Here is an 18,384-nt window from a genome sequence, read left to right as displayed (position 1 = left end):
ACAGAACCACTCCAGCAACACGAAACAGTGGACAGACATACCTAACCCTGGGGCAGGGGGCAGGGAAGACCCCTTGGAGGAGCGATGTGAAACAAGCTGGGAAGGATGAGAAGGCGCCCTGCAAAGAGCCAGGCTGGAGTGCTGGGGCGGAGGGCACGTTGGCACCACAGCCTGCCATTAGGGACAGGAGAGGAGCCCAGACCCGCCTGGCCCGAGGCCCCTCCTCTAAGCACGCATACGCTCACTCCTGCAGCCAGGGTCAGGGTCCCCCCCCCCCCCAGCAGGACCCAGACTGCAGCCTGAGGCACCAGGAGGGACAGGAGCAGCTGACCTCCATCAAGGTGGGTGCGGGGCCGGTGGTCCCACTTCCTGCAGTGCCGAGTCCTGGACCCTGTGGCTCCTGCACCTTTCTCCAGAGCACTGCCCTCTAGCTGCACCAGCCTCCCCCAGGCCTGTCGTGGAAAGATGCCCAAACTCTGCCTCGGCAGCGTGCGACCAGGCGATTACTAAGCCTCTCCTCTGGGCATTTTGTCGTTTCCTCAGCTGTGAAAACGGGGGGCAGTGCGACTCATTCTCCAGGACGCTCTGAGGATGCAGTGAGGTAAGATGGGGGCAGCTGAACACAGCACCCAGGGCACCCCGACACACTCGCCCCGCACCGCCCGGTGCACCCCGACACCCTCACCCCACACCACCCAGGACACCCGGACACGCCCACTCCGCCCGGCTACCCCAGTCCTCTGTGCTCTTGAGACCTCACTGTTAGTTCTCTACCCCCAGAAAACACTGGCCCCCAGGTCAGGACAGGTGGCCCCTGTGCGCTCACGTGCCCCCACCCGCTGGCCCTCGCACAGCCTGCCAGGCAGCAGGTGCTGATGAGTGTCTGTCGATGACAGCAGGAGGTCTGCAGGCTCACTGCAGTCCAGGCACCAGCCACGAGGACTCAGGGACACCTGAAGGTACCCGGGCAAGGGGCAGCCACAGTGCCCAGAGTCCAGGGGGCACAGGGCCCTGCAAGGACCTGGGCCTGGGGAGAGACAGAGACAAAGACAAAAGGGACAGACGCTGGAGTGCTGAGGCGGACGGACGACTCTGGACACAGGAGGCTTTAACACACTTTATTTGCACACCGTCAGCGTGGCATCCCGGGTCTCCCTTCTCCAGGAAGTCTGCCCATGCAGCTCCAGCTCAGCCCTGGCCGGACTCCAGCGACAGACGTGAGCAATGAGAGCTGATCCCTGGATGCATGGACATCCCCATGTCTCCAGCCAGGCTGAACACCGTCTGTCGAGGAAAGGATGGCGCGGCCGCCCCTGGCACAGGAGGAGCAGAGCCGAGCTCAGAGCACACGGAGGAGGGCTCAGAGCCTGGGCCCACGCAGCTGCGCCTGCGAGTCCTGCAGAGCGATGAGCCGGTCGGCCTCCCTCCAGCCGGACAGCAGAGCGCCATGCGTGGTGGAGTAAAACGTCCGGTGTGTCGCTTCCCCAGCAAACAGTACCTGGAGCTGCAGAGAAGGGCGGGTTCAGAACAGAGGCCAGGGGTCGGCCGCAAGCCTCGCGCCTTTTACTGGTGGCTACAGAGCTGACGGCGGGTGTGGCTTTGTTCTTCCCTTAATCCCACTCCCTGACGTCATCGGGAAACAAGAGCACAAGCTGCTGCCGCCACAGGCAGCGAGGGCGCCGCAGACAGCAGCACCCCTGGAAGTACACATGACCGCAAAAATGGAAAACGCAACAGACGGCTTGGGAAACAACATGGAGAACTTCACCCAAAATGCAGAGCAAAAAACCAAGAGGTGGAAATTAGCCCGGAAAAGATAAGAACATTTGAGGACAAGTCCAGAAGTCCAACATCCAAATAACAGAAATCCCAGAAAAAAGGAAAAAAAAAAAAAAACAGAAGATGAGATAATTCAAGAGAATTTCCCAGCTGACCAAGAGCTGGGCTCCGACAGAAGCACCGGCCCAAGGGGACGGGTGAGCTGAGCGACTGCGGGCTAGAGGGCGGCACAGCGCCGGGCTCGGTGAGCACTAGGCGTGCAGCCTGATGCTCTTCCAAGCTTCCTCAGGGATGTGAACACAGATGACAAGGAAGAACGGGATCCGAACAGCGGTGGACTTCCTCCAGCAGCTCTGGAGACTGTCTTCCACCCTGAGGGACGGGACTCACACACTAGGACTTTATACGCTCTGTGGGGCTTTCACATGGCGATTATTCCTGGAGACTGCTCCCACAGAAAGGTGGGTCTGTGTCCCCCTCGAGTCTGGGCAGGCTTGTGACCACTTCAGCCAGCGGGGTGTGGCACAAGTGGTGCTCTCTGAGCTCCCAGCTTGGTCACTGGAGGCATCACAGCTTCCCACCCCGCTGGGACGCGGTGCTGGAGCCCCGGGTGGCTGCACTGAGGCCCCCGCCCCTGAGGAAGCTCGGCCGCAGAGAGGACACAGGCAGGTGCTCAGTCAACGCCGAGTTCAGCCCTTCAGCCTCCCCAGCCCAGGGCCAGCCATGCAAGAGAAGCTGCCTCAGGTGACCCCGGCCCTGGGTCTGAGTCACCGCCAGGGGGCCGTCTTCCCAGCTGAGACCCCAGACATCAGGGGGCAGAAAAAGGCCATCCCACTGTGCCCACCTACAGAATCTGTCAGCATAATAACGTGGTTGTTTCCACCACCGGGTTTTCGTTTCGGGGTGGTTCGTTACGTAGCAATCAGGACTGGAACACCCGAAGTGTAACGGTAGGAAAAAAGGCATTTTCACACAGGCAAACTTTCTCTAAGAATTTATCTCCCATGCTCCCCTTTCTCAGGAAGCTACTGGAATAAGTGCTCCCACAAAGCAGGGGAGCAAACCAAGAGATGATGCAGAACACAGAGAGCAGGGTCCAGAGCAGGAGTGAGGCACAGGACAGTGGTGGTGGAAGGTCCCGGGGTGGGGGAGGTGCGGCGGGCTCCAGCCATGCCCCGCAGAGCTGAAGCTCACAGACACCTGTGCACAGGAGGGAAGGGAGAGGTGACGGAGACGGCTAGCAGAGCCCAGGCAGAGAGGCACACAGGAGACTGAGCCCCCACACACCAGCATGGACACACACTCCCACGGACACATTCACACCCACTCATGTACACTTGCAGACACACCCTCACACTAGCATCCACAAACAGGCAGGAAAAGAAACCCTGGCCCCTGGCGGCTCAGGTGTGCACAGCCCTAGAGCCAAGACGACGAGCACACTGACCAGAGGCTCCCCAAAATCGCCTCCTCACACGGGGGAGGACGGGAGATGGGACAGCTGGTGGGCAGAGGCGGGAGGAAGCTCAAACCTCACCTGCCACAGTGAGAAGTCAGTGGGTGAAGCCGAAACCTGAAAACCCAGCAGGGACATCGCCAAACAAGCAAACTGAAAAGCGAGCGTAAGGCCCCTGAACACCGGCACCGCGTGTTGGGAACACATTCATTTTTAGTTGTGAATTTTTAGTGTGATGACAGTGTTCTAGTTACACATCTTAAGAGGATGTCCTTTATCTTCGAGAGACGCTCACTGAACTACGTGCAGACGGAACGCGGTCACCTGTGGACGTGCAAACAACAGGCGGGAGAGACTCGGTGAGGCAGCCGTGATTGGCGGCCGAGAAGCTGGAGGTGGGACCCGACAGTTCTGCCCACTTTCGGGTACGTTTGAGTTTTCCACAATTAGATGTTTGTAAACAGCGGTAGCACGGATGTGTTATTTAGAGACACAGACAATGCAAACACACGACTCAGCTGGAAGAACAGGCGGCGAGGGCCCTGGGTGCCCTCCAGCAGCGCTGTTTCGTTATTTTATTTTCTTAGCCAGCACTGTGGAATTCTCTGATACTTCAAGCTATATGTATAATTCTGATAAAAATAATACATTTTAAAATTATTCTTAATCATCATACCTGGGCCTCCTTGCTGTCGGCAGGGAGGGGCTGAGCCAGCAGGTCAATGTCATCCCCGGTGCTGCCCACGGCCACGTAGCTGTAGGAGCCCCTGGTGTATGGGGCGCTGTGCCAGCAAGACCTCAGCATGCTCCTGGGTGCAGGAAGCTGTGGGTTTCCTGGAACACAGGGAGGCCACACGTTAACCCGGCACTCCTGCCCACACCTGCGACTGGTCTTTCAATGTAAAGTCTGAACGGTTTAAAACAGAAAAAACTACCAGAAAAAAAACCAAGCCACGGGTGTATGAACAAGAGGCTCTCATCCCCTCTGCTGGACTCGGAACACCTAGAGAAGCAGCATCCCTAACAGGGACACCACCTGGCGGGCTGAGTCCTGAGTCCTCTCGCGTGACGCCGAGGGCGCGACCCCAGCCTCTTCATCTGTGAAGCTCTCAGGACAGCCGCATTTATTGTGGTGGCAGTTTAGAAAACAGAAGTGGAAAGTGTTTGCAAAGCCGTTTCAGTTCCTCAGAGACAAGAAGTCTCAGAGACCCCCTAACATGAGGAAGGGCTGTCCCTAGAGGTTCACAGAGCCACACTCGGCTCTTCTGTTTGGAAACGTTGGGTTCCCGTTTCGAGATCAGCCAAAACGAGCACAAGGCAGTGCCACGGTCGTGGTGGTCAGTACCTGTCACCCCGCGAAGCACTTGGGTCAGAGACAGAAGCACTTCCTCATCCGACAGCGTCTCCATGAACTCGGACTCCAGCCCGGCAATGAAGCCGCAGAGGACGTGGACAGACCTTCGTGGAGAGAAACGCCACTGAGACCACCTGCCTCCGGCGCAGCTCTCCCCTGGTCGCCCGGGTCTCTTGGCCAGGACCCAATGACCATGCAGGGAGTGCCCAACATCACCCAAAGAGTGCCCTCAGGTCAGCAGTTCTGCCAGTGTGGGCCAGACTCTGGGGCCCCAAGACCCCAGGGACCTTTCCCTGACACTAAGACGGTATTTGCCGTGTCCACTCTGCCAAGGTTTGCACCGAAGGGTAAGCTGCTGTCCCTCAGCAGAATCGAGGCCCCGACACAAACCTACAGCAGACACAGTGTTCTTCCCGCCATAGACACACAGTAAAGACGCCAGAGTTCCTCGAGAAGGGCCCTGAGGAAGCATTCGGTCATTAACTGTGTCACATCCAGACTCGAGTGCGTGTCTTCTAACAGTCTGTGTGAAGAGACGGGAAGCAGGCAGGAAGCTCAGACACCGTCTTCCCTGGAAGACGACGCACAGACGAGCTGTGGTGCTCAGGCTTGGGGTCTGGCAGATATTTTCTTGAAAATGAGCAAAGTGTGTCTGTCACATGGAAAACTACCGCAAGGATTTATTGCCGGTGATACAATTTAAGCTCTCGAGCAAAAATTAGAATTTTAGAAAACCTGTATCCGCCACCAACAGCTTGATGGGTTCCCAATACTGAGAGATTTTTCTGAGATCAGTGGTGATATCAATTAATGTAATTTTTTGATATTGTACAAAGAAATATATCAACATTTGGAAGAATGCATGAACCAATATTTTCCAAAAGACGAAAACATGGATGGTAAGAGATCCACTCACAGTGTGAGACGGACAAATGGACCTGAGTGTAACCGAGTGCGAACATCCACTCACGTGGTTCCAGATTCCATGCTCCACCTCTAAGAAACTACCACTTCTTGAGTTTTGGTGTAATATCAAAGAATACCCACAATTATCTGAAAACTACAGTATTTAAATACTACTCCTTTTCCCAACTACACATATACTTCATATATTTTGGCCAGAATGCAGAAGCAGCCGTGAGAATCCAGCCGCGTTCCACTAAGCCTGCAACAAGACAAAACATTGCCAGTCTCCTCACTATATTTTGTTTTAGAAATATAGTTATTTTTCATTAAAAATGTTATTTATGCTAACACAGAATAGGTTTACTATGATTTTAAAGAATAAATATCTTTAAATTTCTCAGTTTTAATTTTTAACGTGGTGAATGTACAGATACAACACACATAAACAAAAGCTCTTTGGGATCCTGGATAATTTTTAAGACTATAAAAGGAGGTCCTGACACCACAAATTGTGAGAGCCACTGCCCCGTGCCACAAAGTGTCCCACGAGGGCACCCAGGGTCCCCAGGACTGTCATCCCCAACGTCCTGAGCACAGAGCGCAGGCTGCAGAGCCGGGCCTGGAGCAGGTGGCCGAGCATGCCTCTAAACCCCTGGATGTCAGCTTTACCTTCAGGGCAGAGGAGACACACGGGGGCCCCACAGGCTGGAGGAGCAGCCGGGACAGCCCGAGGCATCCCGCTCTCGTGGTGTTGGGGACAAGCCCCGAGGGCAGGCCTGTCCACACCTCCCTTCTTATCCCGAGTCCTCCAGGCCGAGAACGTGGTCCGCAACCCCACCACATCTCCACACGGAAACCTCGAGTCATGTCTGCCAACGGACCACAACGCACTGTGTCTTAATCCTGCCGGGAAGATCAGTCTCTCCCTCCCTAAAGTACACGTGGTCTTGTTTTCTGAGTTAGCACCACGTCCACACACGCTGCCTTATTTACGCTGAATAGCTTGGCCACACAATTAGTCCTTCATTTATGGCTCTATGAGTCCACGACTTATAAGGATGTTCTGTTCAATTACTGCATTGGGTTCAAGTATTGTCTCCCAGCTATAGGCACATCCATGTTTCCAATTTCTTCTGTAACCTACCGGCCCCAGCTTCCTGAGAATTTCAGTAAATACTTTCCTACTGACAGAAAGTGCTTTCCGGTCCACCAGCACATTCCAGGCCCGAGAGATGCTGACCTGCTGCGCACCGGAGGCTTCCGTCCGTCTTCGTGGGGGTTAGGCCCTGGGTGTCTGTCACCAGCGCTCTGGGGTGCCCTTGAGGTCCCCACCCATCAAACCCTCCAGAAACGCCTCACAGCGAACGGACACACTGCTGGTCCTCAAGCAAACCGAGGCCCACGAACCAGCCCCCACTCGGAGCCCACAACCGAGGCCTCCTCAGAGAAACGGGGAGCGTACGTACTCGAAGGAAGGTAGGACGAAAAAGCCAATAAGCTTCTTGAACCAGGCGGCCTGGGGCTCAGGGGCGGCGTCCTCCAGGGGCGACGTGTCCTCCCACACCACCTGGATGTGCTGGCAGCCCGGCTCCCAGAAGGGCTCCTCAAACTCCAGGAATATTTTATTGTTGGTCCCGAAGCCGATTTTCCTGATGGCTTCTGCCTTCTCAGCGGGCAGTGGCGGCTCAAAGAAGGTGTCCAGACGTTCTTTAAGAAAACCTAGAATTTATAATCGGACTCAACTTACACCACATAAATCTCTCAAAGTGGAATCGGCAGCGATAGGAACTGCCCTGACCTCCGTCAGGGGAGTCAGAGAAAGAGGCCTCCAAAAACGCCCTGTCCAGGAGGGACCATGCCACACTGGCCGTCGGGCCTCACAGCCTCGGATGACCAGCACCAAAGTGGAAGGACACAAAAGCCACGAGGCCACCTGGTCGGCAAGGACAGTTTGCACACACACAAGCTGCTCTGTAGCGACAGCTTCTCACTCCCGAGCCTTCCGCCTCCAACCTCTGCAGGCCATGCTGCTCAACGTTAGTGTGGAGGAGCAGTGAGATATGCAGGCTTCATCCAGAAGCCACATACACATCAATCTGCATGGCAAAAATAAACCTAGCTCAAAGTCAACAAGGGGATGAAGTCTCTGCGGCACAAGCCCATCTCCTTAAGACACAGATGACTCGAAAGTTAGTCAGGAAAGGACGAACAGCGCAGCAGGAAAGGAGGCCCCACGGCATGAGGCGTGGGGCCCACGGAGCGCATCAGTCCTGTCTGTCCTGGCTCTGTAAACTTGGGCGATTATCGACTTATCTTTGTTCCCATCTGTCAGACGGGGATGGGGACAGATGCATTCCCAGACTGCCTGAGGAGTAAGTGAGGTAACGCAGGGACACTTGGCTTTCAACCATCCCACCTTTCATCAAATTGCCAACTCCTACTCAAGACTCCTGTCATCAAATCTAGAATTAAGCAGAATCATATACATGACTCCTCCCTCAATTCTGCCAGGGCCTAACCTTGAGACCTGGCTTTCACGGCCTCTCCCACCTCGGAGAAAGCAGTTTGGTAACCCTCCAGAGGGAACCGCAACCCTTCCATAAATTATCTCCAAAGGAGCAGGAAGACAGTGACTTACGTTTTCTCTTATTGTGAAACGCTTAATTCCAAAGCACACATTTGCTACAAAACACAATAAAGTAATCTGATCCGAAACATAGAAGGAAAATGTAAGCTTAGTGGCCAAGCAAACGCCCCAGAACCACCTGAGGAAGGAGGAAGCCAGAGGCCAGGGGCACCTGGGATGGGGAACAAGGGGAAAACCTGGCAAGAAATATGGGCTCACCTAAGGGCACGGTGACCACAACGTGATGCGCTGGGAAGAAGGCTCCATCCTCACACTCCACAGACACTGGAAACGTCTGCCCCGGGGACGTGGCTTCCTGGAAGGACCCATTCCAGTGAATGGTCTTCACAGGCTTGTTAAAAACTATTGTGTCCTTGGGCAGGGAGGCCACCATGCAATTTGTGAGTCCTTGGTAGCCCCTGTGAGAGACACAGTGTTGGCACTGTTTAGAGAAGAAGACGCTGAAATAAGCCCTCTAGGCTCGAAGCAGGATGGGGGAGCTGCAGTGAGCACTTGGTCCTGACCTGTGGGCTCGGCTCAGCGCAGGAGGCGCAGGAGGCGGCCCGCTGGGAAGGAAGGCAGGGAGTGGGCTCCACCCTGCGGTTTTCTGAGTCCACCACAGGACTGTTAACACCCACCTCCCACCTCCAGGGCTAATGGAAGGATTAAAAGAGCGAATGGATGGGAAGCTCCCAAGATAACAACGGCCGCCTCCTGACCACCCCCCACCTCCAGTTCTGAGCACTTCCTGAGTCACAAGTGCCCTCCCCTGTGTGGAAGCCTGGGACGATCACACCAGGGTGACACCTGGGAGAGCCCAGTGGGACAGTACCCGGTGGGGAGACAGCCACCGGCCACAGGAGATGGCCTATCTGCCCATCTCTGAGACTGACAGAGTTTAGCACATAAGAGGCCTTATAACCACGGGAAGTAAAAAGCACTACAAGACGCGTTTCCTTCTTTTAATCACTTTTTCTTGAAAATGGTTGTTTTCTTTTTCTAGCATTAGCCAAGCTAGAGAAACAACCAACCAATCTCTCGAAAACAGGAAAGACGAACAGCCCTGAGTCCCTCCCTTCTCCTGCCTCCCAAAGCTTGACCTGAGATACATGGAAGGACCCCGGGGATACACGGAGGGGGGCCTGGGGTACGTGGAGAAGGACTGGGGTACATGGATGGGGCTGGGTGTGTGGAGGGGGCTTGGGGTGCATGGAGGGAGCTGGGTACAGGGAGGTCGCAGTGCATAGAGGAGACCTGGGATGCATGGAGGGGGCCTGGGGTGCATGGAGGTGTCTGGGATCTTGAAGGTGTCTGGTGCACATGGAGGGAGGTCAGGTGCATGGAAAGGGCCTAGGGTGTGTGGAGGGGGCCTGTGGTAGATGGAGGGGGCCTGGGGTGCGTGAAGGGGCCTGCAGTAGATGGAGGGGGCCTGGGGTGCGTGGAGGGCCTGAGGTAGATGGAGGGGCCTGGGGTGCATGGAGGGGGCCTGGGGTGCGTGGAGGGATCTGGGACGCATGGAGGTGTTTGGGGTGCATGGAGGGACCTGCGGTGCGTGGAAGAGGCCTGCGGTAGATGGAGGGGGTCTGGGGTGCATGGAGGGGCCTGCAGTAGATGGAGGGGCTCTGGGGTGCATGGAGGGGACCTGCGCTAGATGGAGGGGATCTGGGGTGCATGGACGGGGCCTGCGGTAGATGGAGGGGGTCTGGGGTGCATGGAGGTGGCCTGCAGTAGATGGACAGGGTCTGGGGTGCATGGAGGGAATCTGGGATGCATGGAGGTATCTGGGGTGCATGCAGGGGACCTGGGGTGCGTGGAAGGGCCTGCGGTAGATGGAGGGGTCTGGGGTGCGTGGAGGGATCTGGGGTAGATGGACGGGGTCTGGGGTGCATGGAGGGGATCTGGGATGCATGGAGGTGTCTGGGGTGCATGGAGGGGACCTGGGGTGCGTGGAAGGGGCCTGCGGTAGATGGAGGGGGTCTGGGGTGCATGGAGGGGGCCTGCAGTAGATGGAGGGGCTCTGGGGTGCGTGGAGGGGGCCTGCAGTAGATGGAGGGGATCTGGGGTGCGTGGCCGGGGCCTGCGGTAGATGGAGGGGACCTGGGGTGCATGGAGGGGGCCTGCAGTATATGGAGGGGCTCTGGGGTGCATGGAGGGGGCCTGCAGTAGATGGAGGGGCTCTGGGGTGCATGGAGGGGGCCTACAGTAGATGGAGGGATCTGGGGTGTGTGGACGGGGCCTGCGGTAGATGGAGGGGCCTGGGGTGCATGGAGGAGGTCTGGGGTGCATGGAGGGGGCCTGGGGTGCATGGAGGGGGCCTGCAGTAGATGGAGAGGGCCTGGGGTGCATGGAGGGGGCCTGGGGTGCGTGGAGGGGGCCTGCGGTAGATGGAGGGGGGTCTGGGGTGCATGGAGGGGGTCTGCAGTAGATGGAGGGGGTCTGGGGTGCACGGAGGACTGACTGGGTGCACATGTCACATACCTGGGAAAGGTGCAGTCTAGCCCAGGCAGCACGGTGTACTCCCCGAAGGGTGCCAGGGCCAGCAGGTCCATGCTGTGGGTGCCGCTCACACAGCACTCTACGTTGAAGAAGGTGTTCAGCACGGCCAGCTTGAGTTTCTTGGTCTCCTCATTCTCTGTCCAGCAGGCCATGTGCCGACTGACCTCCTTCTTGAGGTACTCCCCAACGCTGGGCACTGGAGTGTGCGCTGCGTGCTGAAACTCCCGCATCTGGTCTATGAGGCCATAGAACAGACTAGCCATCTCCGCTACCAGCTCAAAGGTCACAGTTCTCCCGGAGCTGGTATAGGACACAGACGGCAGGCCCACATGACCGCCAGTCTCCACCAGCTGGTTCTCCTCAGACAGCTCCTTCTCCCCCAGCAGCCCATACTTGGCAGCCAGCTGGAAGACAGGGTTGCCCTGGGAGGGCCCGTGGATCCAGTGAGCACCCACCTCCACCACACCACCTGGGAAGGAACAGGAGATGCCACCTTGAGGTTCTCTCTCCACGAAGGGCAGTCCTGAGCCCTTCTGGATCACACTCAGCCCTGCCCTTCCCAAATATGCTCTCAAAACCAGCCCCAGGGCCATCTGGTCCCTGAGGACCAGTCCCTCATGGCAGGGCCTGTCAGACCTAGTTTAAGGGGAACACCTCAGCGGGGGTGCTGGCCCGCGCCTGCCTTGGAAGGACACGTGGAGAGACGGCCTGGGAGACCCGGAGGGGGGAGCTACCCGTGGGTGTGGACCAGGGGCAACCGTGGACAGCCACAGCTTCCCTTCCCCGGAGGGGCCGGTCCCGCTGACTGCTGGCAGCTGAGTTTCGAGGACCAGAATCTTTGCCGGTTAAGTGCAGCGAGGCAGGGATGGACTTGAGGGCCCGGTAACGCTTCCAAGCCGGTTAACCCGGGCGCAGGCCGGTCCAGGGGGCAGCAGAGCTCGGGGAGCACCGACTGAGCTCCGGCAAGTGGTTCCAGGAAGGGGTTCCGGGAAGGAGTTCCGGGAGAGGCCGTTACCGAAGCTGCGCTCCGAGCGGATGCGGCCGCCGGCGCGGGCCGTGGCCTCCAGGACTCGAAGGTGAGAGAAGGCCGGGTGCCGGCAGAGCCTCTGCGCTAAGCCCAGCCCCGCGATGCCGCCGCCCACCACCAGCACCCGCGGGCCGAGGCCCGGGGCCTCCGCGCTGCCGCTCGACTCCATCACGCCGTCCGGGACGGTCCCCGCGCGCCCCGGCAGCTCGGAGGTCCGGAGCGCACTGAGGAGGGCACAGGCAGGCCGGGGACGCGGGGCGGGGAAGCGGGAGGTGGAGCGAGAGGCGCAGGGCGGGGGCGCGAGGCAGGGGCGCAGAACGAGAGGTGGAGCGAGGGGCGCGGGGCGGGGACGCGAGTTCGGGGCGCACTGTGGGGGCGGGGACGCGGGAGGTGGAGCGAGAGGCGCAGGGCAGGGGCGCGAGGTGGGGGCGCAGGTCGAGAGGTGGAGCGAGGGGCGCGTGGCCGGTGCAGGGGACGCAGGGTGGGGGCGGGGGCGCGGCGCGCAGGAAGAGAAGTGGAGCGCTGGGCGCAGGGCGGCCCCCGCGTGAGCCCCGCCCGTCTCCGCGGGCCCCGCTAGGTGTGGTCTGGGGCTTCTCCGGGAGGCCAGGCCCACGGCCCAGGACGGTGGCGGAGTTGTGCGAGCTCCGCTGGCCGCCGGGAAGGGGAGGGCGAGCATGGAGGGGTCGGTGTGTTTCCCCCGCTGCCAGGAGGTGCGGGCAAGTGTCTCCACGGAGGGAGAATCGGGCAGGCTGGCCATGCGGCTCGTTTCTCTTTCCAAAGGAGGCGTGATATCGGCCACCAGAAGGCGGAAGAGGCGCCTCTCTCCCGCCCCATGAGGCGAGCGCCTTTCTCTTGGGACCCCATGGAGCCCATGGTGGAAGTCCAAGGAGGGGTCTGGTGGGTCCTGTGGTGTCAGGATGGGACGGGGAGAGCTTAACAACTCCAAAGCGGTTCTGTGAGGTCGTCTGCTGGCGAGGACAGCATTCTCTGTGTGTGTGTGTGTGTGTGTGTGTGTGTGTGTGTGTGTGTAGTCACATGTCTACATACACACAGGACATAATACACACAAGATACTTGTCAACCACAAAGATAAAACAGCCAGTTATTTTACCAGCAAAATTGGTTTATTTGGGAGTAAAGGAAGAATTGCAATTTGGGATGTGCATGCCTTGGCGGACCATAGGCAAATCCAGCAATCAAAGGAGAGGAACATTGTTTTATGGAGAAAAGGGAGAAAGTTGGGAGGGGTGGTTTTGAAGGGAAGTCCACTGGAGGAGAGCGATAGTTCAGGTGTGATGGTTTCTCATTGGCTGAGTTGCCAGGTCCTCCATTTCTGTTTGGGATGCAGTGTACATCTCTCCTTGTAATGGATGATTCTTCCCTGTTGAGGACTTCTGTTGGGGTCTGTAAGTGACTATCTCCCTGTAACTGACCTGGAGTGGTACTGCTGGGAGCTCCCCCTTCTGGCCACTGGACTCCATTTTAAATGAGGTTTCCTTTTATTAATTTTCACAGGACAAAGTTGAGGATAAATGAAGGGTGGAGGAGAAATGCCTCTCGTGCCCCCCATCCCGGTTCCCGCATGCAGGCATTTCTGGACTTCCTCTCCTTCAGGCAGGTCTGTTCTCTATGCTTTGCAGGGATTAGAAAGCTACTGCCTTCTGCTAAAGGGTCATCAGGCTTCCCTGTAACACCCTATCAGGGCTTGTCATTCCTTCTCAGCCACACACTGGGCCCTGCTGCTCTGACCCACCCGGTGGTGCCTCCGTGGACTCTCTGGGCCACCTATTCCCTCTGGGTGAGGGTGGCCAGGGGTGGGGGCCCTGCAGGCCACGGCCACACACTCTTGAGTTAGCTCCTTCTCCATCTCCCAGAGGACACCTTCTCTCTCCTTGTGTTGGCCCTCCTCAGCCATATAGTCTTTTTTTTTTTTTTTGAGGAAGATCAGCCCTGAGCTAACATCTGCCAATCCTCCTTTTTTTTTTTTTTTCCACTGAGGAAGACTGGCCCTGGGCTAACATCCATGCCCATCTTCCTCTACTTTATATGGGATGCCGCCACAGCATGGCTTGACAAGCGGTGTGTTGGTGTGCGCCTGGGATCTGAACCGGTGAACCCCGGGCCGCTGCAGTAGAGCGTGTGCACTTAACCGCTTGCGCCACCTGGCTGGCCCCCATATATTTTTTCTTTGGTTCATTCTCCTGTTTTGGTGATGCTGAGAAGAGGTATCTGGGAGATCATTATTTAAAGATATTCAAACCCAAGAATGTCTTCATTTTGCTCTCACACTTGTAGTTTGCCTAGGCATGGGGTTCTAGGTGAGAAACCTCCTCCTTCAGACTACAAAGGCATTGCTTTCTTGTCTCCTCCGTTCTGGTGCTATTAAGAAATTCACAGCCATTCTAATTTCTAATCCTTCACATGCAGTGGAGGCTTTTTCCTCCCTGGAAGTTTCTAGGATCTTCTCTTGAAATTTCACGACGTAGTGCCTCCTTGTGCCTCAATTTTCATTCACTGTATTGGGCACTCAAAGGGCCCTCAATCTGGAAACTCCTGTCCTTCAGTCCTAGGAAGTGACTTCATTGATTATTTCAGTGAGCAATTGTTTCTACCAATGACACCTCCCCAGTTTGCTGTTACCTCTTTCTTTTTTTTTTTTTTTTGGTGAGGAAGATCAGCCCTGAGCTAACATCCATGCCAATCCTCCTCTTTTTGCTGAGGAAGACCCACCCTGAGCTAACATCTATTGCCAATCCTCCTCCTTTTTTTCCCCTCTTCTCCCCAAAGCCCCAGTAGATAGTTATATGTCATAGTTGCACATCCTTTTAGTTGCTGTATGTGGGACACCGCCTCAGCATGGCCGGACAAGCGGTGCGTCGTTGTGCACCCGGATCGGAACCTGGGCTGCTAGTAGCTGAGCACGCGCACTTAACTGCTAAGCCACGGGGTCGGCCCCTGTTGTTACCTCTTTCTAGAATTCCTATTTTAGGATGTCAGAACTTTGAGACTGGCCGTTGAATAGTCAAATATATTCTCTCCTGTTTTTCATCTTTATCTTTTTGCTCTGTTTTCTGAAGAATTTCTTCCATCAAGGCTTTTGTTTCTGCTTTCATAGTGTTTAATTTCCAAGAGCTCTTTCTTCTACAAATGTTTCTTTTTAAAGAAGAAAATTGTTCTGTTCATGCTTTACGGAAGTGTCAACTTAAAAAGCAAATTCACCTGTAATTTTACCTTCAAAACAAGTTTATTCAAGAATAGCTGGGGGCTAGCCTGGTGCCATAGTGGTTAACTTTGTGTGCTCCACTTTGCTGGCCCAGGGTTTGCACGATCAGATCTCAGGCACGCACCGATGCACCGCTTATCAAGCCATGCTGTGGCAGCGTCCCATGTAAAGTGGAGTAAGATGGGCACAGATGTTAGCCCAGGGCCGGTCTTCCTCAGCAAAAAAGAGGAGGATTGGCAACAGATGTTAGTTCAGAGCTAATCTTGCTTAAAAAAAAAAATAGCCAAAAGAATTGTAATTCAGGCTGTGCCTGCTATGGAGAACCACAGGCAAATCCAGAGAACAAAGGAGAGAGCTGCTTTTATAGAGAAAGAGGGGGAGAGGGAGGAGCTGTTCTAAAGGAAAGTCCATTGGGGGAGAGTGACAGTTCAGGGTGGCAATGGCTTCTCATTGGATGAGCTGCAGCGTTTCTGATTGGCTGGGCTGTTGCTGGGTGGGGAGAAAAATCTTCCCTCAGTAGTAAAGTAGTTGTACTTCCTGTCAGAGATGAGTCCTCTTTTCCTGTTTGGTGACATTGAGGATGTGATGGGATGAGAGCTCCCCCTATAGGCCTCCCCGACCCAGTTTAGCTGAGGTTTCTCTCATTTCACGGAAGCAATGTCCTTGCTTCTCTGAGGATACAGTGAGAGACACTGAAGTTATTCTCCTGCTTAGTGTTTGCTCCAAGTTGTCTCTTTCCTGTTTCTTTTGGCTCTGTCTTCCAGGAAGAAGCTTTGCGAGATGTCAGGTAAAGTCTGTCTGCTCATGAGGAGGCATGTCAGGCAGGTCTGGAAACCTCAGGTTTGTGAGTGGGACCCATCAAACGTGAGCTTGACTCCAGGGTGCTCCAGGGGGGCTGTTAGTTGGGGAGCCCCTGTCAGTATCTCTAGGTCTTTCCTCCAGCTGGTCAGGCTCCCCGGGAAGAGTCTTCCAGTCTCCTGCCTGGAGCATAGAGGCCCAGCTGCCAGTATATCCAAGGAGTGGGTGGGAGTGGAGAGGTAGACTCACCCTCAACTGCCGTCCTCCTCCTGGAGTCCCTCCAGGCAGAGAAGAGACTTTCAGGCTGCTGCCAGCAGGGGGCCCAGACAGTCACTCAGTGCCACTGCTGGACTGTGAAAAGGGGGTTAGGAACCTGCTTCCTAGGCCTGAGAATACAGTACCTATTCAGATAATTCAAGGTGCTGAGGACTCATCGCTGAGTAACAGGGGCAAAATCCCAGCCCTCATGGAGTTCAGCGGAGGGAGACAGAAAATAGACTTATATGCATGATAGTTTTCTCCAGTGAAATGTTCGTGCAAGGGATGTGTGCACTTTAAAAGGATGATGTTGAGAGAGGTGTTGCCATGGGCCCAAAGCAGTCTCTGAAAATCCTTGCAGAGGGCCCAGACTGCAGGCTGACCCGTGTCCTGATACTGAGTAGTTTCTGTAGCTGGTCCTATAGGCAACTAAGCAGGTCAAGGTGCCCACTGCCAGAACAGTGGGGCAGAGGGTGGCTTGTGTGCCGCTTGCCTCAGTGTGTGCTGCCTGCCGGGCCTGTGGCCTTGGGCTCCTCACTCTGCAATCCATGAGCCCCACTCCGCACCCCCTGCCCTCTAAGCCCGACAGGGGGCTGCGTCACACCACGTTGAAGTCCCAAAGGGAAAGCACCTGGATGAAGTGCAGGGTTCACACTGCTCATGAAGGGACAGGAGCCTCCAGGGCTCGGAGTGTGCTGGTGCCTCGAGGCTCTCCTTGGTCCAAGGCTCCCACCAGACCGTTGCACATCCCCAGGAGGGGCAAAGGCAGCACAATGCCCCGGGAAGAAACCAGAGAGTCGCGCCTTTGGCGGCAGTGGCCACAGGGACCCAGAGGCAGCAGCGCCACCTTCCAGCTCAAGTGCTGGGTCTAGGACCAGCTCTCCATACGGCTGACCACCTGACCCCTGGCCTTGTCACACAGCCTGACATCCCTCAACCACGGAGGAAAGGACCAGCTGACCTGGGAAGTCCAATGGAATATGTGTTTGGGGTGCAGCCACCCTGGCCCTAGTGTCACCTGTTTGCAGAGTGGGGCAGCTCTCCCCTTGGGGAAACTCCCCCCACTCTGCCGCCTGAAGCAAAGCTGCTGGCTCAGGGGGGCTCCCTCCTCAGAGGTTCCCTTACATGCCTGGGCCACGTTCTCCCAAGGTTCAGGTAAGCTGAAGCCCGTGGGGGTCACTAGGTTGCTGACAACATCCCAGACGTCTGGTCTACCACCGGGGACACGTCAGTCGGCAGACTGAAGACTCTTTGGGGCCCCAAACTCCACAAACTGGCCGCCGGTCTCTGGGTCTCTCACAGGTATGCCCACTGTGAGGGCCCTGATGTGAGCCCTGAAATCAAGCTGCCAGGGGAGCTGGTGGCCCAGCCCACTGGCCCAACAAGGCAGCACAGTGCCGCCTTGGACGGACACCACCCGTGGGGCTGTGAGGGACACCTCTGCGGGCTGCTCCTGCAGTGAAGGCCTCCTTGCCCGGGCCTTGGCCTTCTCTTTGGGCTGCTGGCGGAGCCTCCCGGCTGCTGCCACATTTTCAAGCTGCAGCGTTGCTGTCCTTGTCCCATCAGCTCGGTCTATCGCCTTTGAAACTACCCTGTAACATGTTTTCAGCCTTTCCATCCCTTTACAATCTGCCAATGGCCACCCAGCAACGGGCCCTAGTCAAGGTATTCGATGATGCTCCGCTCCAGGCATCTGGTATCCCCAGGAATTCGGACCACCTCGAAGACTTCCAGCTCTGCCTTTCTCACTTCCTCCTGGTCCATCTCCTCTCGACCAGGCTACTGTCTCCTGGTAAAGATCAGGATAAGAGATTACATAGGCCCCCCCCCTTTTTTTTTTTGAGGAAGATTGGCCCTGAGCTAACATCTATTGCCAGTCTTCCTCCTTTTTTTTGTTTTTTCTCCCCAAAGCCCCAGTAGCTACTTGTATGTCATAGTTGTAGATCCTTCTAGTCGTTCTATGTGGGACACCACCTCAGCACGGCTGAATGAGCAGTATGTAGGTCTGCACTTGGGATCCGAATCAGCCAACCCCAGGCCACGGAAGCAGAGCACACGAACTGAACTGCTATGCCACCAGGCTGGCCCCTCATAGGCCTATTCAGAACCGTCAAGATTCTGCCCGCACCATTCCTGGATGGGAACCTGGCCAAAACAGGGTCTGGGGGGCCCAAACTTAATTCTGGTCGATCACCCTGGATCTTCTTGTTGATTGACAGGGTCCTGCACCACGAAGGCAGCGATCACTAGGCTAAGGACCTGCTCCACGCGGCCCCCCATGGTGCCCTGGTCCCGCTCACACCTGACCACACCTGGACGCAAGGCCCCGGCGCGCGCCCAGGGAGGCTGGAGACAAGGCAGCTACACAACCGGACTGCACACGCGGACTTGACGGCCGGGAGAGGGGCGCCGACTGTGCGCCTGAGGGAACACCTCGGACCCCGGGCTGAGCGGGCCCTTC

The 18,384-nt window shown here is 56.5% G+C and overlaps 1 protein-coding gene and 1 long non-coding RNA gene across 6 annotated transcripts; one reads left to right on the top strand and one right to left on the bottom strand.

Moving 5' to 3' along the window:
• Nucleotides 1-1,104: 1,104 nt before the first annotated feature.
• PAOX (polyamine oxidase) lies at nucleotides 1,105-11,978 on the bottom strand. 3 transcript variants are annotated; one of them, XM_004438850.3, is made up of 7 exons: nucleotides 11,633-11,965; nucleotides 10,600-11,086; nucleotides 8,341-8,540; nucleotides 6,962-7,214; nucleotides 4,581-4,693; nucleotides 3,912-4,069; nucleotides 1,105-1,504 (listed from the first exon to the last, which is right to left on the bottom strand). In XM_004438850.3, exons 1-7 carry the CDS (start codon nucleotides 11,811-11,813, stop codon nucleotides 1,361-1,363), a joined length of 1,536 nt encoding a protein of 511 aa, XP_004438907.1. In that variant the 5' UTR covers nucleotides 11,814-11,965; the 3' UTR covers nucleotides 1,105-1,360. The 3 variants fall into 3 exon arrangements, with proteins under 3 accessions (XP_004438907.1, XP_087289032.1, XP_087289031.1); XM_087432906.1 differs by lacking the exon at nucleotides 4,581-4,693 and having other exon boundaries at nucleotides 1,358-1,504; nucleotides 11,633-11,966; XM_087432905.1 differs by lacking the exons at nucleotides 1,105-1,504; nucleotides 3,912-4,069; nucleotides 4,581-4,693 and adding an exon at nucleotides 4,712-5,112 and having other exon boundaries at nucleotides 11,633-11,978.
• Nucleotides 11,606-18,256, top strand: LOC147916940 (uncharacterized). Of its 3 annotated transcripts, none has more exons than XR_015552544.1 (4): nucleotides 11,606-11,693; nucleotides 13,160-13,262; nucleotides 15,632-17,715; nucleotides 18,143-18,256. It is a non-coding gene; the product is annotated as an uncharacterized LOC147916940 (long non-coding RNA). The 3 variants fall into 3 exon arrangements; XR_015552546.1 differs by lacking the exon at nucleotides 11,606-11,693 and adding an exon at nucleotides 12,201-12,541; XR_015552545.1 differs by lacking the exon at nucleotides 11,606-11,693 and adding an exon at nucleotides 12,985-13,050.
• Nucleotides 18,257-18,384: the final 128 nt, after the last annotated feature.

The sequence above is a fragment of the Ceratotherium simum genome, chromosome 6 (genome assembly GCF_057802395.1).
Source record: "Ceratotherium simum simum isolate JZ-2026a chromosome 6, ASM5780239v1, whole genome shotgun sequence".
Classification (NCBI taxonomy): domain Eukaryota; kingdom Metazoa; phylum Chordata; class Mammalia; order Perissodactyla; family Rhinocerotidae; genus Ceratotherium; species Ceratotherium simum.
Note: the sequence above shows the minus strand (reverse complement) of the source record. Positions and strands in the feature narration are given on the sequence as shown.

Bases quoted from the DNA above. Each gene is read 5' to 3' on its own strand.
- PAOX (XM_004438850.3), bottom strand. From the start codon at position 11,813: ATGGAGTCGAGCGGCAGCGCGGAGGCCCCGGGCCTCGGCCCGCGGGTG. The intron at 4,694-6,961 runs GTACGTACGCTC...CTCTCCACGAAG, and splicing joins TTCGTCCTACCTTCCTTCGA to GTCTGTCCACGTCCTCTGCG. The intron at 1,505-3,911 runs GTATGATGATTA...CCTTCTCTGCAG, and splicing joins CCGACAGCAAGGAGGCCCAG to CTCCAGGTACTGTTTGCTGG.